Source organism: Ipomoea triloba, chromosome 14 (genome assembly GCF_003576645.1).
Source record: "Ipomoea triloba cultivar NCNSP0323 chromosome 14, ASM357664v1".
Taxonomy (NCBI): domain Eukaryota; kingdom Viridiplantae; phylum Streptophyta; class Magnoliopsida; order Solanales; family Convolvulaceae; genus Ipomoea; species Ipomoea triloba.
Window position 1 is genome coordinate 15244739 of NC_044929.1, and position 15391 is coordinate 15260129.

The following is a 15391-nucleotide window of genomic DNA, read 5'->3' on the forward strand; positions in this document are numbered from 1 at the left end:
AAAATGAATTACCAGGAGCAAGGCCACCGAGACTCGCACTGCTACAGCATCTGAACGTCAATCTCCGGGACTAGAGATTCATGGAAGGGAGAAGATGGCGGGGCGACGTTCCTGGGGCGATATAACAACGTTGTTGTGGGAGATGAAATCTCAAATGAGTACGAGGATACGAATAAACTAATGAGGAAGACGACGATCTTTGATTCTGGGTGTTCAACTTAAAAATTTAGGATTGACTTAAAAAAAGGTTCACATCAGCTAATTACCTGTACCATGTCATCATAGTAACCTGGAAACCTACAAAAAGTTCTAGGTGCGGCTTGAAGAATGGCTTATGGTTCATGATGCGGGATGACACTTTAGCCTAAAACAAATTATCTTAATTGATTTTTTGTTCTTAGTATTTTTAAAACATTTATTCCCATTAGGATCATACATAACCAAACACCAATAATCATTCCAATTCTATCTTATTACCAAACATGCAAAATACTTTCACCAAATCTCATTACTATTACCATTACCAAGTATTTGATTCTCATTCCGATTCTGATTCTCATTCCAATTCTGATTCCATGTGCAAACCAAACACAGAGTTATACCAATATAAGAGCTGGAGTTAACCGTATCTAATATAACCTATTATACCTTATAGGCTTGTAAAAAAATACGGGTATTCTTCAGCACTGTAAATATTCCTTATTTCACTTGTTAAAAAGTACAGTAATTAAATAATTTAGTCTTGCTCCAATCTATTAATTTCTACACACCCAAACCAAAAAGATGTAAAAACTTGTACAAATATTAATTATGCCAAGGCAAGGAAGTTGCAGAATGGCACAGCTATGTAATAACCCTACTAGACTACTACAAATTAACTTCAGCTTCTTTTACTGTTGTTATGCTCCTGTTTAAGTTACACTATATATATATATAAGAGGATAGTCTGACGGAGTGATGTCAGATAATACTACCAATTTTCTGCGTTACTCAACAGGTAGAACCCTAGCGCTTTCATATGACAGCATACTTGAAAGTTCAAAGAGATTCCCGAGGGCCATCAAAAGATTGCGTCTTCCTCAGGTTCCAATGGAGGCCGTCATGGATGCTACGTAAGAAGTCAGTGGTTGAATCAACTTGACAAGCAGTTGGGACGGGCCAAGGTGCCATGCTACAGATAAGTGCATCTCCGGGTGCCAGTCGTTTTCTGTCTTTGCCATCAAATGATGCCCAAGCATGGCCCCTGCTATTGAATGGCACCACCACTCGAATGGTCACGTGCTCAGGTAAGATCAGAGGCCTGAAGGATAGGGAATGCGGGCAGATTGGTGTAAACAGGATGCCAGGTACCTGGAATCAGATAGATATAAATACTCAAAATGGATTTTGCAGTACAGACGAGAATGTCTAAACAATCACACAGTAATCCTCCAGAGGATCATTTTTAACTTTCATGTTCTATCATCATTATTGTTTTTGTTATTAACTGGTGAAACAAAATAGAAAGAGCTTATAACAAAAATTCAACCTATTCAAGCTAAGAAAGATATTTTCCACCCTTGAAGAAAATCATTTCCGAGTGTATTCATGCAAAGCTAACAAGAAGCAACAGAGTAAAGCATGCACAACACAACCAATATATAGTTGGAAGTGGGTATACCTGAGGATGAACCATAGACCCTCCTGCTGCAAGTGAATAGGCAGTGCTTCCAGATGTCGTAGACAAAATTAAACCATCCCCTTGTACACAGGTGACAAATGAGTTGTCACAATAACATTCTAGGTTTGTGAGAAATGATGAAATCCCACGGTCAATCGTAACCTCATTGAGAACAAGCATAGGCCCTTCTGTTTCAAATTCATTTTTAGCAGTATCTCGGATCACATGGCATTGCAGTCGATGCCTTAATGTGATGTTAATGGGACCTCGAAGAATTGAACTTAAGTATTGCCTATAATGTTCGCTATCTAAAAGATGTTAAGGTAACTGGAAACACAAGGTCGAATATTTCTGTAGCTGTAGCTTAGCTTATATATGTAAGTCACAACAACTTTAATGTCTTTGCTTCAAAAATTAGACAAGGATACAGAAAGGGGTCATGAAGCCCAGAGAGCCTAAAGAAAATGAAACAACTGGTGGAACAGGGCCTTTGAACATTGATGCTGCCTGCATGCAATTCAGACCATAGTCCATATCAGAGGAGAAAATGATAACAGCTAAAAATAATAATAATAATAATAATAATAATAGAATTTCTTTTGAAGCTTAGGTAGCACAACAGAGTTAACAAAGTAGGCAGCACAAAATTTGCGAATGAAGTCTTTTGTCCACATATATAGATTAATAATACCTAACGCGTAAACACACACACACACAAACAAGAAAGCCAAAATGCTAGATGAACTAGAGATATTAAGGGAACGATTGTTTTAGTGCTTCAAACAGTTCCATGAGAAGGAAAAGACAAAAGTCAGTGCATCAGCCACATACCCAAAGGACAGTCCCATCTCCACCAAGAGTTACAACAAGATCAACTTTGGTGTGCAGAAGCAGAATCTCCTCGTCTGGAGTAACAAGCACAAATAAGATCACTTTTATCAATGCTTTAACACAACTCAGGACAACAACTTTCAACTGCAATGTATGACATAGAATGACAGCAAACATCTATCAAGTGCAGAAAAATCATTACAACTACTGACCTAAAGAACTACAAAGAGAAGGTATGATGTTTTTTGTCTTGGAATAGTTAAGAGTATTCCTAAATTGCCTTTTGTAAAGTTTGTTGCAACTGATTGGCAGTTTACGTGAGTGAATCCTTCAGCTCAATAAACGGAAATTCTTTGCAGTTCTCAGCCAGTATTTTTATCACAATAACTGTGGATGCTATTGGGTTTGGGTATAAATAGATATATAAATTGGCAGAAGAAACATCAATTACAGAGTTAATATTATCTTTATTTACTTTTTTTAAGACAATTTTTCAACACTAAAATTTAACAGATCATAGAACTTACCATCCTCCCATGTCTGTACAAAGTTGTAGTACGATAACTCTGATAAAAGTTCAGCTCTTACTCGTGGTTCAACAAAAATGTTCAAATTTTTCTGCTCCTTCAACCATCTGAAATCCAAACAAAACATTATACAGCTTGAATAGACTGAAAGCCAGATAGCACCAATTAAAACTGCACAAGAATTTAAACAGAAACACAGCCCTTTTAGTTTTACTCTGTGCATGCGTCAGAGAGGGATACACTCCCCCACATTTAAGACCAAATGGTGAAAATGCTCTGTGAGTTGTGAGCACCCTTTGCTTCCCATTAGTGGGCAACAATTTGATGGAATTAAAATTGAACTAAGAGAAATCTGTGTATGATGCCAACAAACCCCAAACTATTTAAAAAAAAAAAAAAGTGTGAAAAAGGGGAGTCTGAATGTCATCCATTTGCCTCTCTACATCCGTTCTCTCATTTCGCACCCAATAACTCTGTTTTAATGACTTGAAATTAATATCACAAAGACAGTTTGGTTACATGGCAGGAGTTTATAACATTATTCATATTTGTAAAAGAAACCTATGTAACATACTTGGTATCAATCATTTGGGTTTTTTTAGATCCTACCCTAGCCTACAAAGCACAGAGAAAAAAGGTGCTGTAAGTATTCTAAAGGCATTTCATCAAGCTCTCCACTTCTTCCAGAGGAAATCAACCATTTGATGAAGAAAGATAAAGAGACAAAGATGTCTTTTTATAGGTAAAAAGTACTTTTCCATATACTCCACAGGGGAAAGAGTAACTGCTAATGTGGTACAAAAAAAGAAACAGTCAAGCACAAAAGTAATAAGCATATATAAAAAATAAAAATAAAAAAAAGGAGTGCAACCCATGCACAACCATGTTTACTGTTAGAAGAAACAAGACTATCTGGCTATCTGCATGTTCTTACTGCAGTGGAGAAATTTTACAAACAGCCAAGTCCCCACTCAATGGTGGAAATCAACCTTTGAAGGAAGAAAGAGAGACATAGAGAATGCGGAACATACATTTTTGTTAGAGGAGAAGTTTCTAGGGAAATTGACTAAAATGGGAAGATTTGGTGAGGCACGAACAAAAACAGGAAACTTTTAAAATATGGATAAAAATGGACAAAACTAGTTTGGGAAATGCGTTTTGAGTCAAAGTATGTTAGAAACACATTTGGGGATTGCGTTCGACAAAATTTAAAAACCAATTTCCTAGATATTTCTAGGAAGTAATTTCATTCAAACGCATTTGGGAAATGCGTTAACATAAAATTTAATTCCCAAAAATATACCATGTATCGGTATTTAGGGTTTATTTTTTATTTTGTATCTTTTAATGCCAAAGGCATTTCTCAAATGTGTTTGACCATAGAAATTATTCCTCCATATTCCCTCAGTATTCTTCTCTGATTCTGCCTCTGCTTCTCCACTTTTCTCAGTGTATTCTCTTCATCATTTTGCTTCTCTGTCAAATAAATCAAATGGTTGACTCGAATTATTTACATTTGAGAATTTATACGGGCAATAGATTTTTCCTCTTAGCTACTACAGCTTGTTCCTCAATGTATTTGAATTTCTTGGAAATTCTAAAGCTTCAATTGTTATCAGATACTAGTATCCCAAGATTCCCATATATGATATATCCTTGAATAGATTTCAGAATTTTTTTTATATGTGAAGGAGATAATCTCAGTTACTGCACTGCACACAAGTTTCTTCAGCCTCACAAGTGGTCCTCCATTCATCAACGGAGTGGAGAAGCATAGGGAGAATCAGAGAAGAATATTGAGAGAATACTAAAGGAAACGCATTTGGGAAATGGTTTGGCATTAAAAAATAATACCAGGTATTATAATAATAAAATAAACGCAAAATGCAGGTATACGGTGTATTTTATGTCGAGCGCATTTGGAAAATACGTTTGACATAAAATTTACTTCTCAGAAATATCTAGGAAATTTGCTTTGCAATTATGTCAAAGTGATAAGGCACCAAAATGTGGGATTGTTTATTCACGAAGAAAGAAAGAAAATTAGGACACAAATGGAGAGGCAAATCAGCCAGTCAATCAAGCACCAGAATTGCAGGACACAAATGAAGATGGAAGCAGAAATCAGGAGAAGACAGATTGCTTAATTGATGTTGTTTACTTAATTTCTACACCGTATTAGAGTATAAATAAGGAGCCACCACTAGTGTGGAGGGCATCGAATAATTCTCTGAGGAAATAGTAGATATTGTAGTTGGGCAAGGAATTATCCCTGCACAACTTCGAGTATACATGTCATCACCGGGCTACCTCGATCTAATGGGTTAGATTGCATTTGGGTCGTCGACTCGTCATTGACCGTTTCACTAAATATGCCCATTTTGTGAGCTTACGACACCCATTCACCGCTAAGTCTCTAGCCAACCTCTTTGCAAGGAGATTGTCCGTTTACACGGGGTACCACGTTCAATAGTGAGTGATCGAGACTTTGTTTTTTAAGCAACTTCTGGAAGGAATTTTTTGTGAAGCTCTGTACTAAGCTTCGGATGAATAGTGCTTACCATCCCCAAACAGATGGACAACCTGAAGTCCTTAACCAATGCCTAGAAGAATATTTGCAGTGTTTAGCGTACGAACAGCCCAAACAATGGGGATTATACCTTCATTGTTGGGCTGAGTATTGGCACAATATTCATTTCAAAACTCCGCCAGGTTGTCTCCCTTTCAAGCTGTGTACGGTCGACCCCCTCAGAAACTACATCAATATTTACCGGGAGAATTCAAGGTAGATGATAGGAATGAGCTACTAAGACAACTTCATTATAATTTGGAATGAGCACAACACCGTATGACCAAAGTGGTGAATGCGAAGAGGCGGGACTTGCAGTTTGAGAAAGGTGTCAAGGTCCTACTGAAACTCCAGCCACATTGCCAATCATCGGTCCAACATTGCATACACCAAAAACTCGCTCCGTGGACCGTGGTACTATGGGCCATATACTATTGTGAACAAGTTAAGTGTGGTTGCATACAGTCTGGCACTACCAACTTCAACTAGAGTGCACCAAGTATTTGCTGTATCTCAACTGAGGAGGGTTACAGGCAACCACCCTGTGATCACCTTCCTGAGGACATGGCAGTAGATGAACAAGGCTATATTCCTAAAGATATTCTTGCAACGCTATATTCCTAAAGATATTCTTGCAACTCATCAGCAGAATGGGGTGCCCCAAATTTTGGTACAGTGGGAAACCGGCCACAAGATGATGCCACTCGGATGAATGTATCTAATTTTCGAGGTCAATTTCTTCACTCCAAACTTGGGACAAGGCTGCTTCATGGGTGGGCGGAAGTGATAAAGCACCAAAACATTGGATTGTTTATTCACGAAGAAAGAAAGGAAATCAGGACACAAATTGAAAGGGAAATCAGCCAGGCAATTAAGCACCAGAATTGCAGGACACAAATGAAGCGTAATTTCAAGGGATGGAAGCAGAAATCAGGGGAAGACAGATTGCTTAATTGATGTTGGTTACTTAGTTTCTACACGGTATTAGAGTATGAGCAATGCTATACACCCCTAATTGATTTTCCCTACATTTTTACCTCCTGACTTGGCATCATTTGATTGGTTTAAAGTTCTTTTTTTTTTTTTAATTAGTTGTTGGTTAGCCTATTATGGGCACCCAATGATTAGGAGCCACATCAGGAAGGGAAATACGGAAGGGGAAATTTAGGAGGGGTAAGAAGCATTTTCCTTAAGAGTATAAATAAGGAGCCTCCCCTAGTGTGGAGGGCATCAAATAATTCTGAGGAAATAGTAGCTATTGTAGCTGGGCAAGGAATTATCCCAGCTGGACGGTACTCTTCTGTATCCTTGTTGGTTTCATTCACTGTAATCTGTCATCTGTGTTTGTTTCTTCTTCATCTGCTCTTTACTCCAACACAAACGCATTTAGGAAATGCATTTCTTACACTTCGATTCAAATGCATTTTCCAATCTAGTTTTCCCATTTTTGTCAAGATCTCATAATCTTTCCATTCCAATCAATTTCCCAAAGTTACTTCAGTGTACCACATATATCCCACAGAGGAAAGAGTAAATGTCAATATGGGACAAAAAGAAACAGATAAGCACAAAAGTATAAGCATGCATAGAAGAGGAGCACAAACTATGCACAACCATGTTAACTATAAGAAAGAAGAAACAAGGCTCGCACTTGCGTATTCGAACTGCAGAGGATGATTTTCAAATATTTATGGCTTTAAGAAAACATTAGCCTAGTCCACCATAATGTTGGAATAAAACTTCAGGTGGTCAACAAGTTACAAAAGAACAAAACTTTTGATGTCAATATGTCATACCTAACCATTTCCAAGCACAGCATACGAACAGCAGCTGAATTTGGTTTTGTCAAAATAAGTACTGTTTGGGGGGGAGATTCCCACTTCAAAGAAATCTGTAAAGAGCATATGATCATATTAAGTTTCTGTCTGTTGTTAAAAAGTAAGAAAACAGAAGGCAAAAACATGTAAAAGTAGTTTGAATACTAAACAATCAGAACAAGGTAACAATTGGAATGGACAAAATAAGTACCAATAGCAACTTATTGGAGCTACCTAAACTCAGGCTTCAGCACAACCCTAAAACTAGTCTAATTAATACTCCGTATTAAATTTGTCTGTTGTCAATATGTAAAACAGCAAGCAAAAACATATTTTTAAAAAACAAAAAAAAAAAAAGTAGTTACTCAGTATAATACTGACCAATTAGAACAATATAATAATTTAACAATTGAGAGTTGAATTAAAAAACCTGTTTGCTGCTGCGTTCTGCAGTAGTTATATTCCCCTTTTCAAAAGAGACAATATCATGTTTATGCTGATTACTTTTTTCTCCTTTGCAACACCATGATAACTTAAATGAAGCCTGTTTTTCAACAACAAAAAAAAAAATAAAAAATTAGTTAGTGTTACATAAGCCAAGACACCAAAGAAAAGAGGGAGACAGATAATATATATATATACACCTCAATATTATCAAGTAATATATTCTGAGAAAATAACAGCCAAAATAATCAGCAAAAGTTGCAAAAAGGAAAACATTATGCTTGTTGACAAGATCACAGCTGAAAATCTTTTATGATAACAACAGCTCTAAACATAGTTGAGTGAAGATGGATTTTAGAAAGTAAAAACTATAGTTCCAGTTCTTGAATTTCAAGTGTCTTATGAGATAAAGTTTGAGACTAATAACCAAAATACACTACTTGACTGGGCATAGAGAAAATGCACCTACCTTTCTCATCATTTTGCGTGGGAGAACATTGGTATCACAGTCAGGTTCCCCATTTCGAAGAACTTCATGAGAGCAAATTCCATTCTCGGCACAGCACCTTTCAGATTTCTCAGCAGTTCCATCTGATTGAACAGGCTGGTCTGCCAACTGTTTTAATCTTCCATCCTTATGCTCGGCATTATGCTTTTCTGAAAACAATGCTGCAAATCAAGTCAACATAATTCAGAATAATACTCTGGTAAAACGATACATTCTTGCCTCTGAAAGAGCAGAACATGAAAAAGAGCAACCTTATTACCCATCATGGGAAAAACACTACAACAAGAACAAATGTTTTGAAACTCTTTTGGGGCATTAAAATACAAGATAGGAGGATCAGTATTCATGAATTTAATTTAGTTTCTGGACACTATTCAACTTCTTTCTGGTTTTGTTTCATTGATTAGTGTTAGGTGGCTCTTCTTTATTTCTGAGGGACCTCCTCTTCTGTTGTTGCTTATCCTCAATCCATCCATTTCTGGTGTTTCTTAAACTCGATCCATGTAGAGAAAGAAGAGATTAACCTAATTGTCAACAAAATGGGCTATATATCACTTGCACAGCCTAGCAGAGAATATTATCAAAAATCAAAATGACCACTCATGTAATAATGCCCATTACTGAGGAAGAGAAGTGGAACTTCTTCCTTATGAATTAGTAATATTGAGCATATATAGCAGACAGAGAAGTCATCAATGAATTTTATCATTTAATGTACAAGCACATGTTACATTGTTCTGCAGATGCAAGATAATATTATATGCATAATACCTTTTTGCTCCAACTGCTGATTACGCTCCCTCTCTAGTTCATATCTGCGTTTCCACTCAGTGGCCTCAGCTTGAGCAGAAGCCTTTCCTTCTGCGGCTCGCCTCAATGTTTTAGCAACAGCTAACAAATTGAAGAATTAAAATATTAGATTCTAATATTATGTAGCATATTTTAACTACCTATTTTTATGATAATGAGATAACATACTTCTCAAAGCCTCAGAGAACTCAATAAGATGATCATCAATTCCATCAACAAGAGGTTGCTCTATAAGTTCCTGTACTGCCCTCTCTGAGTTCAAGAGAGAAAGTGACTCACTATGCCCATTCTCTGTCTGGAAAAGGATTGCATTTCCCTATTTACAGGTAGTAGTATAAATGTATAATCAGTATCAACTCAAGTTAATAAATTGCATAAATCAAAGTAACAAAGCAACAACACTACTGCTCACAAAAACCATTTGGAAATGCATTCACTGCAATTGCACAGTAATTAATGGCAAAATAACTGTCAAGAAAAAGGAAATTATATGTGCAGCAAGTTCACATTTTATTTAAGAGTTATCCTAAGTGTCCCGGCAAATTTTACTCCATTTTATACACTTTGTTTGTTTGTTTGTTTTTTTTTAATTTACTTTTTTAATTTTTCAAGCCATCATAATCAGGAAGTATATAAATGGAGTACACCTTGTTGAGATATGTAGCATTTTCCCAGTAGCCTACCCATTCCATAGCAGAAAAGATTTGATCAGCAACTAACATAATCATACAAAGCTCCCAACCACCACTCATCAAACCAATAAATTCAATTGATCCCAATCAACCCAGAAAATAAAAAGACTAAAATATCAGAACAAAACACACACGCCCCCCCCAAAAAAAGTATATTTTCAAGAAAAACGGAAATCAAACAGTTACAAACCACCCATGATCAGCACAAACAGTGAACAATTCAGCAAAATTGGGAAATTTCATTCACGGAATAAAACCCTAATCCTACGAATAACGGTAGCGATGAACGAAAGGAAAGTAAAAATGATATATATATCTCAAAGGAAATCAGAGATACGGACATGGGAGGATACATTGGAGGTGAAGTTGCTTGGAGACATGGAGCTCTGTTGCATAGTTCGAAACACGAGCGAAAGATCAGAAGACTGAAACTTTTGGCGCTCAGTTTCTTCCGCTTCTCTGTGTGCCTCCAGAGCTGCTTCTTAAGCGACGGAGAACTTGAAAGAAGAATGGAGATGCCTTCCCATTTTTATCAGTTGGAAATGGGGAAGAGAGAGAGAGAGAAGACAGAGACAGGATTTGATTCGGTTGTCCGGAATCTAGTGAGAGAAAGAGAGTATACTTTTTTTGTTTTCTACCCCAAATTTCACAGTAGTCGTTTACTGTACTCGCATCTTGAATGAGTGAATTATCTGAAGAGGTCAACTCCCAACTGTTATTTAAGGGTGCTAATTAAATAAATTTATTTTTGTGTAATAGTTTATAAACTACGTAAAAAAAAATGTATATAATTTTAAAAAAAGTTATTGTGATGAGTTCAAATTGAAATAATTTTAAAAATAATTAAATTTGTAATTTTTTTATACGAAAATTATGTTCAATTCGCTCAAAAACTCTTTTAATTTATTGCTAAATTTTAAAAATCATCTTGTTCAATTTGAAAAGTTCACACAATGTTGGTATCATATGAATTTGTTGCCTTTTTTTATACAATAATGTTTATGATGTATAATAAATTGATAGTTAGGACCAACTTCTATTTAATGTCATTGTACTTTTGTTACCATTTCAAAATAGGTGGTCATATGTTCTGATGATGGAGACATTGATTTACAAGGTAATATTTGTTCTATACTTTCTCAAATGTTTTAAGTCTAAAGAATCTCTAAGTCCCCCATTCCAAAATCCAAATGGTGGTCACATGTTCGAACACCAATGGTGGATACATTGATTTTACAAGGTAATATCTGTTTTATACTTTCTCAAACATTTTTGTTCCAAAGAATATAAGTCCCCCATTTCAAATGGGTGATCACAATTATCACATGTTCGAACTCCGATGATGGGGACATTAATTTTACAATGTAGTACATGTCCTATACTTTCTCAAATATTTTACGTCCAAAAAATCTAGTCTCCACCACCAAGGTTCAAACGTGACCACCCATTTAGAATTGTAATCGTGATATCATCACACTATATGGTAGTTGGCCTTTTATATCTATCTATAATTAATAATAAATTATGTAAAAAAAAATGTAAACAATTTTAGAAAAATTATAGTGATGAGTTCGATCGAAATAGTGTTAAAAATAATTAAATTTGTGACTTTTTGATATGAAAATCATGTTCTACACACCGAACAACTCTTTTAATTTATTGCTAAATTGCTAAATTTTAAAAATCATCTTGTTGAATTTGAAAAGTTCACACAATGTTGGTGTCATATGAATTTGATGCCTTTTTTATACAATAATGTTTATGATGTATAATAAATTGATAATTAGGACCAACAACTATGTAATGCGATTGTACTTTTGTTACCATTCTAAAATGAGTGGTCACAACCAATATGATTGGCATGATGATTTAGCAACTTGTCCCTTAAGTATGAGGTTAGCAGTTCAATCCACACCCATGCGAATGGAGCAAACTAACCTCACACTAAGGTGAGGAAGGTGAGGATACTAATTACTACAAAGTAGTATCTGTATTGGGATACTTTCTCAAATATTATCATTCCAATGAATCTAAGTCCCCCAGTTCAAATGGTTCATCACAATCTAATTAAGTCCCCCCGTTCAAATGGGTCATCACAACCATCACATGTTCAAACTCCGATGGTGGGGACATTAATTTTACAATGTAGTATCTATTCTATACTTTTTCAAACATTTTCCACCCAAAGAATCTAAGTCCCCACCACAGAGGTTCAAACCAATGACCACCCATTTAAGTCTCTAGTTCAAATCGATGATTCAAATGGGTGATCACAATCATCACATGTTCGAACTCCGATAGTGGGGATATTAATTTTATAATGTAGTATCTGTTTTATAATTTCTCAAACATTTTTCGTCTAAAGAATCTAAGTCCTCACCACGGTGGTTCAAACCTATAACCACCCGGTCAACCCATTTCTAAACCCTAATATCATATTACAAGGTAGTTGGCCTTTTATATCTATCTATAATTAATAATAAATACTTTTTTTTTGAATGCTAATAATAAATACTTCTAGATACAAATAATTTTGTATTATAATATTATAGTGACTTATCATTTGAATTTCAATATTATTTTTAAAAAATCTAGGATCAATTTCAAGTATTTCAACCTCGTTAACGCCCTAATACAGAAATCAATTCAAATAACAGTACCTTAGTTTATTCACAAAAAAAAAAAGAAAAAAAAAAAACAGTACCTTAGTAGTTGAGAAAAAACATGAAAAAAAAATTGTATTACTTTATATATTTTCCATCCATTTAATAGTATATGTTATCATTAATTTCATATTTAAGTAGGAAAATGGGTTAAATTGGCCCCCTAAATTATTTAAATAGTGCAATTAGGTCCTCTAAATAAAATTAAAAAAAAAAAAAAGCTTCATTCACATCCCCTAAACCTATAAAATAGTGCAATTGAGTCCAAAAAAAAAACATGTTTAGCAAGTTAAGTCTTTTAAAATTTGACACGTGTCACTTTTAATTTTTAAATTTTATTTATTTATTTATTAAATTATTAAAAATAAATAAATAAATTTATAATTAAAAAAAATGTCTCGTTCAAAGACAGCCAGTCATGGCTATCCGGCAAGGACATCCACAACCGTAAAAAATGAGGTCTAGATTTGAACCTCAAACATGAAGTCCAGATATGGACTTCAAAAGCTTGGAACGAGGGCGGTGGCCATGGCCGCCGCCCTCGTTCCAAACGGCCATGGACGACCATAGATGTCCAAGGTCGTCTCTAGACAGCCATGGCTGTCCATGGCCGTTTGGAACGATGGCGGCGTCGCCGCCCTCGTTCCAGACTTTTGAGGTCTAGATCTTGACATCATATTTGACAATCGTGGTTGTCCTCGTCGGACAACCACGATTGTTTGTGGGCGAGGCAGTCACCGGCTGTTTTGCTAAGTTTTTTTTTTTTAATTTTTTTTTATTTTTCTTTAATAATTTAATAAATAAATTAAAAGTTTTAAAAATTAAAAATATATATATTTTAAAAGTGACACATGTCAAATTTTGAAAGACTTAACCTGCTATACAGGTTGATTTGGACTCATTTGCACTATTTTACAGGTCTAGAAAAGGTGGATGGAGCTTTTTTTTTTTTTTACTTAGGAGACCTAATTGCACTATTTGAATGACTTAGGAGATAATTTGATATTTTTTCCTATTTATTAATACTAGTGTCTAGTAAATTGATTGATTTTCGTTTTATTAAATTGTAATTAACTAAATACAAAAAGTCAACGTGTCATTAAATGATTAAGGTTGAAAATGTGAGACTTTTTCTGAGAGTTGCAAATATTAATTGTAATATTGTAGGATTTATAAATGATTCCTATAATATTCGTGTCTTTTTTCTTTTATCAATTTGCTTGAATTATAAAAATTTTAATATATATAGAGAGAGATTTTATAATACATTTTATTAAAATAAAATTTTTCTCAAAAAGAAAATACAAGAAAATTTTCTTCTTTTAATTTTCCGAATTAAGTTATATAACCAAAGTTTTTCCATTTTGGGGAAAAAAGTTATATGGCCAAAGTTTTTCCATTTTGGGGAAAAACATGGTAGTAAACAGCAATGTATATAAAGGGTATGTTTAGTTATTGACGGATCCACCAAATTTTGGCAGATTCACTAACTTGGTCAAAACGCCAAAGTCTATGTTTGGTTAGCAGCGGTTTGGAGCAGCGGATTGCTCCAAACCGCTGAAAACTCAAACGCTGCTAAATAGCAGCGTTTGAGTTTGGCGTTTTGGGGAAAATTTAAAAATTTTCCCCAAAACGCCCTCACTTCTAATTTTATTTTTTAAAAAAAAAAAAATTTACTGTAGCCAAAGCCTTCTCACAAACGGCGAGAAGCCTAAGGCTTTTAAATTTTGGAAGAGGAACACCGCTCCTCTTATATAGAGGAGCTCAAGTGGTCCTCTTCACTAATCTTTCGATGTGATCCCACATCTCATTTACAAAGGGGAGCCTTTACGTGGCTTCCCTATGTCTTCTTTTTTTTTTTTTTTTTTAATAATTTTGTTATAATTTTTTTATTATTATTATTTTGTATTATTATTATTATTATTGTTGTTGTTGTTGTTGTTGTTGTTGTTGTAATTATTATTATTATTGTTGTTGTTGTTGTAATTGTTATTGTAAATTTTATTTTATATAATAATAATAATAATAATAATAATTATTATTATTATTATTATTATTATTATTATTATTATTGTTATTATTATATGAATATGAATGTCCTTTTAGGTCATTTTACATGTTAACCACTAAGCTAAACAGCTAATTTTACCAAAAATCTTTTTACAAACCGCTAATACAATCTGCTGGTCAAACTCGCTAATACAATCCGCTGTTGCATAACCGCTAACACAATCCATTACCGCTAATATCTAACCTCTGATAACCAAACAAGCCCAAAAGCTTTTTCAATATATTTAAAGTCATTTAGTTCACGAGATGTGAAATTATTCTACGTAGTAGTATGATTACCTCCCGAGAGGTAATGTAATATTACAAAAATATAAGATCATATTGTATGTTTAGTTGAAATTGTGATAATGTAATATTGCCATATAATTTTTTTGAGTACTAGACCTACTGAAACATAAAGAGTCAACAGTGGATCCACTCCCATCATCAATGTGGGAGTGTTAACCAGGACACCGGATGCCACTAGACCACAAGGTCTTTGACAATATTGACATATAATTAGTTGAGTTATATTTTAGATTAGTGTGGTGTCTATCTTATTCGGTAATATATATAATTTTCCACTTTTAAACTATTAAAATATTTACACATTTAATGCTTGCCTATTAATTTTTTCACATTTAAGATTAGTTTAATTTATGATGGATAAAATTGATTTTCTCCATAGATAATATTGAATAGTACATCCAATATAAAGTGTTTGTAGGGAATAAGCGAATAAGTATGACATAGAGATATAACGTAAAAATCATAATTGTAAAAATCACAGGTGTCGAGATCCACTACATATAACGTATAGT

The 15391-nt window shown here is 34.5% G+C and overlaps 1 protein-coding gene across 3 annotated transcripts; it reads right to left on the reverse strand.

The window, feature by feature from the left end:
- Nucleotides 1–676: 676 nt before the first annotated feature.
- LOC116004781 (NAD(H) kinase 1) lies at nucleotides 677–10476 on the reverse strand. 3 transcript variants are annotated; one of them, XM_031244949.1, is made up of 11 exons: nucleotides 10200–10476; nucleotides 9335–9482; nucleotides 9128–9247; nucleotides 8318–8505; nucleotides 7835–7948; nucleotides 7384–7478; nucleotides 3019–3125; nucleotides 2492–2565; nucleotides 2089–2167; nucleotides 1661–1968; nucleotides 677–1350 (listed from the first exon to the last, which is right to left on the reverse strand). In XM_031244949.1, exons 1-11 carry the CDS (start codon nucleotides 10251–10253, stop codon nucleotides 1039–1041), a joined length of 1599 nt encoding a protein of 532 aa, XP_031100809.1. In that variant the 5' UTR covers nucleotides 10254–10476; the 3' UTR covers nucleotides 677–1038. The 3 variants fall into 3 exon arrangements, with proteins under 3 accessions (XP_031100809.1, XP_031100808.1, XP_031100807.1); XM_031244948.1 differs by having other exon boundaries at nucleotides 8318–8517; nucleotides 10212–10475; XM_031244947.1 differs by having other exon boundaries at nucleotides 8318–8517; nucleotides 10200–10475.
- Between the last annotated feature and the right edge of the window lie 4915 nt (nucleotides 10477–15391).

Excerpts from the sequence above, each read along its gene's own strand:
- LOC116004781 (XM_031244947.1), bottom strand. The coding sequence starts at position 10,253 with ATGCAACAGAGCTCCATGTCTCCAAGCAACTTCACCTCCAATGTATCC. Across the intron at positions 9,483-10,199 it reads CCTCCAATGTATCCTCCCAT|GGAAATGCAATCCTTTTCCA; the intron begins GTCCGTATCTCT and ends ACCTGTAAATAG. Across the intron at positions 9,248-9,334 it reads GTTCTCTGAGGCTTTGAGAA|CTGTTGCTAAAACATTGAGG; the intron begins GTATGTTATCTC and ends TCAATTTGTTAG.